General features: G+C 58.4%; 1 protein-coding gene across 1 annotated transcript; it reads left to right on the forward strand.

Moving 5' to 3' along the window:
• Window positions 1–397: 397 nt before the first annotated feature.
• On the forward strand, window positions 398–2,472 carry LOC104537665 (NF-kappa-B inhibitor epsilon-like; the record flags this gene model as incomplete). Its single annotated transcript, XM_010180611.1, has 5 exons — window positions 398–500; window positions 1,003–1,234; window positions 1,379–1,467; window positions 1,698–1,946; window positions 2,267–2,472. Coding segments are annotated over 5 exons (739 nt in total), but the record flags the coding sequence as incomplete, so codon positions are not given.
• Window positions 2,473–4,013: the final 1,541 nt, after the last annotated feature.

Here is a 4,013-nt window from a genome sequence, read left to right on the forward strand (position 1 = left end):
GATCTCCCGCTGCAGCTGCCAAACCTGGCCCTTCAGCTTTGTGAAATGCATCCCTGGCTCTTTGGACCTGCCCCAGTTGGAGGCCTGACTTTGGGCAGTGCTGGGCCCAAGCCCCGTGCATGCTGTGAGGTCCAAGAGAGGACCCTGTGGTGCTTTGCAGGGACAGGGGGGGTCCGTCCCCTGTGGGGATCAGAGCCTCAGGCCTTGTTCCTGCCTTGCCCTGCTGCTGGGCTTCCCCACGGAGAGAGCAGGATGGAGGAGGCCCGATGTGCTGGGAAGGGAAAGTTGGGGAGGTTATTCCTCCACGCGGCAGTGGAGGATCTCTGCTCCTGACCATGGCTTTCGAGACTCATTTGTCTTTGGTTTTCCTCTTCAATTCCCTTTCTCCCCTCTGTAGATTGGTTCACTTGGCCATCATCCACTGTGTCCCAGCTGTGGCACTATGCTGCATCGCTCAGCTGCCCAAGGAGGTGCTGGAGATCCAAAATGATCTTTTCCAGGTATGTGGATGTGATAGACAGAAGATGGGAGGAAGGCAGGTGCCGTAGGCTGCTCCCAATCCATCTGCCCTTTCCTCAGGACCCCCCACCAGCTTCCTCCAGAGTGTGGTGAAGGTCCCATGTGAGCTGCCCATTTTCAGGGAGGGGAAGAAGATTGTGGGAGATACATTGAGAGAGAGGTGTGACAAGTCTCAGCACCACAGGGTGATGGGGTCTTTGCGAGGCCCCAGGACATCACAGACATCTCCAGAGCAGGGAGTAGACACAGCTTGAATGTGACAGGGTAGAGAACCTGGGAGAGTGAGATCTGCCCCCATGAGCTGAGGCGCAGGGGGGCAGCAAGCCATTTGCACCCCTTGGTGACAGCCACCCTTACCAGTGGTACAGGGATGAGCTTCTGCGTGGCAGCTTGCCTATGCCTCCAGGTTGTGGCTCCTCATGCTTGATGCCCTGCTGGGCATCCTCCCCACTTTCCTAATTTCTGTCCCCACCTCCTTTCTAGACCCCGCTCCACCTCGCTGTGTACCTGGAGCAGCCCAGCGTGATCCAGGCGCTGATCCACAAGGGAGTGAACCTTGGGCTGCAGGACCGCAATGGCAACACCCCGCTGCACCTGGCCTGCGAGCAGCAGCGCCTGCGCTGTGCCCAGCAGCTGCTGCAGGGCTCAGCCCCACCGCAGGGCATGGCACAGCCCCACGGGCACCACCAGGACCTGCAGCTCCAGAACTGGCAAGGTGCAGAGCCTTTGGGGCAGAGACCATGCATTGTGTGTGCAGGGACCAGGGAGTGCAACAGGGTGGGCACAGGGATGGGGTTGGGGTGCTTTGGGGTGGTCTGGGCGGCTCACTGTGGCTCTCTCTCCTGCCTCCCCACCCCAGGTTTGGCCTGTCTGCACATCAGCACCTTGAAGGGGAACATCCCGATGATGTCTCTGCTGCTGGAGAGCGGCGCCAACATCGATGTTCGGGTAAGGCCAGACGTGGTGCAATGTTTGGGTAAGGTGGAGCAGGCACTGCTGTGGGGCTTGGAGGCAATGAGTTTTGAGGGAACAGAGGGAAAAGGTCCTTGAGGGGCTATTGGGTGCCATGACAGCAGTCGGGGTGGGGGCTGCCCACCTGCCAAGGGGGTGTAGGTGGGTGCTGTGGGACCCATCTGAGGAGACCCCACACTGATGCCCTAGTGGTCTGTGTGTTGCAGGAGGGCACGAGCGGGAAGACCCCATTGCACCTGGCCGTGGAGTGCCACAACCGCAGGGCTGTCCAGTTCCTGCTGCGCAACGGGGCCTACGTGGACGCCCAGATGTACAACGGGTGCACCCCGCTCCACCTGGCTGTGGGCCGCAAGGATGCTGCCATCGCCGCCATCCTCTCGCACTCCGGGGCTGACACTCTGCTGAGGAACATGGAGAATGAGACAGCCCAGGACTTGGCTGATGGCAACGACGACGTGAGTCTGCGTGGGGGAAGGCCTGTGGCTCTGCAAGCATGTAGGGGGGGGCAGGAGTTGAGTGATTTGGGGGGCGGCTCCTAGGAGGAGTTTCTAGCCATTTCCTTCCTCCCCTATAGGGTACAGGCATTGGCTCTAGGGGTGCATGGGGTGAGTGCCTGTTGCCTTGAGCCCTAGAAAAAGCCCAGCCAGGGCTTCTTAGCACTTCCCTGGGGAGGTGGGAGGCTGCAGGACTGGAGGGGCAGTTCTGGGGCCCTACACCAGCCCCGGTGGAGACACAACCCTGGATCCTTACACCTCTGCACCCTTGGCCTTTGCAGCTCCTTGCCTTGCTGCCCTTTGATGACCTGAAGATCTCGGGGAAGCCCGTTGTGTGCTCCGAATGAGCAGCTGGACTCCTTTGGCCCGTCGGGCTGCCTCCTTGCTCTGCGCTGTTGCCCTGCTGCCCGCTGGGACCCTGCCTGACTGCAGTTCAGTGGGAGCAGAGCCACTTTGGGAGACGTTATTCATCTCCCTTCCCCCATTGGAAAAGTTTTGTTGGCCTCAGGCTCCCTTCTCGGAGGGAAGAAGGTGGCACTACGAACACTACACAGAGGAGGCTTTTTTTGTAGTATTTGTGCCCAGTGGCAGGGCTGAATTTTCCCAAACTCCCTGCCATGCATCTGACTTGTGGGGGTCTTCAGCTTACCCAGAGGAGGAGCAAGAGAGGACTCTTTTTCACACCATATGGCAGATGGAGCATCCTCTAGCACCTCAAAACCCCATCAGAATAAGCGTGGGTGTGAGGAAAATTAACACTCACTCTAATAAATGTTTGTTCTTGCTGTGGGCGCCTGAGGTCTCATGTGATCTAACCCACTCGCTCCCCCTCAGTGTGATGAGGCTGAGCATTACCCCGGGTGCCCGTGGAGGCTGCAGGGGCTCCCCCAGCCCCTCGTGCTCCCTTGGGTCCTTAGCACAGCAGAAGGTGAGTGGGAGCACAGGGACTTTCCCACTTGCAGAGCCTTCCTGGCGCTTGAGGCCGAGGCTGGGGGGTCCCAGCAGGGCGCTCCTTTCCCATAACTGGCATCAATGCTAAAGAAAGAGCACAGGAGGTGCCAGAAGACCAGGCTGTGGATCCGTGCTTCTGCAGTCATGCCTGACATCTTGCTGCCTTACTGTGCTGCAGTTTCCTCTTTTGCAAAGAGGATAGAAAAATCCTGCCCCATTCTCTGGCTTGGGATGGTGTTAAAAAACTTGGGGCACGGGTCTTCCCTGGGTTTTAGATTACCCCAAGCTGAAAGCTGAATAGAGGGCAGGGTTATCTCCACATCCCTTCTGTTGTTCAGCTCACCACCCTTCCCTGCCCCCTTTCCAAGCCAGAGGAGCATGTGCGACACTTTAGGGAACCAGCAACGGAAGGTGCTGCAGGAATGAAGACATCAAGCGTGCCTGACCCCACCTCAGCCAGGGAAATTCCCCACTTGCTGCCTGGGAGCAGCTGCTGTTGTCTGGGGCAAATCCTGGATGGTGCAATTGCCCGAGATGCTCTGGCGTGAGCCGTTGTGTTCCTCCTTCCTTCTTGGAAGGGCAGACAGCAAGCGAATGCTGCCAGGAAAGCAGCAGCAGCTCTCTGCAGGCCACTCTGGAGCTTGCCTGGTCTTTTCAGCAGCCTTGGGCTGGATTGTTCCATTTCTTTTAAATCTTTCCCTCCCACCAGGGGCTCAGTCCTGCTGTGAGCAAGCCATATTCTGCTCATGGGCCTCGACCAGCACCTGCCAGCAGGTGTCCCGCGGGGCTACTTTGGTGCCACCTCCACAGAGGATGTGGGGACCTCCTGGGTGGCCAGAGTGGGAGCGACAGGCGCTGAAGTGGGGCATGGTGGGTCCAGGGCTGCAGCTGGGTGGAAAGGGGCGGAAAAAGGCAGAAGCAAGTGATCTGCACGATTTTAAAAATAAAAATAAATAGTTTTAAAAAAATAGTACCTTGTACAATATTGTTAGGTGGCCACCTGGTGCCTGCAGCCGGGCCTGCAGCCTTTCCTGGGGCCAGAAAGGGCGCTCCTCTCTTGGTCTTCTGCCCGGAACC

The sequence above is a fragment of the Mesitornis unicolor genome, unplaced genomic scaffold (genome assembly GCF_000695765.1).
Source record: "Mesitornis unicolor isolate BGI_N332 unplaced genomic scaffold, ASM69576v1 scaffold30703, whole genome shotgun sequence".
Taxonomy (NCBI): domain Eukaryota; kingdom Metazoa; phylum Chordata; class Aves; order Mesitornithiformes; family Mesitornithidae; genus Mesitornis; species Mesitornis unicolor.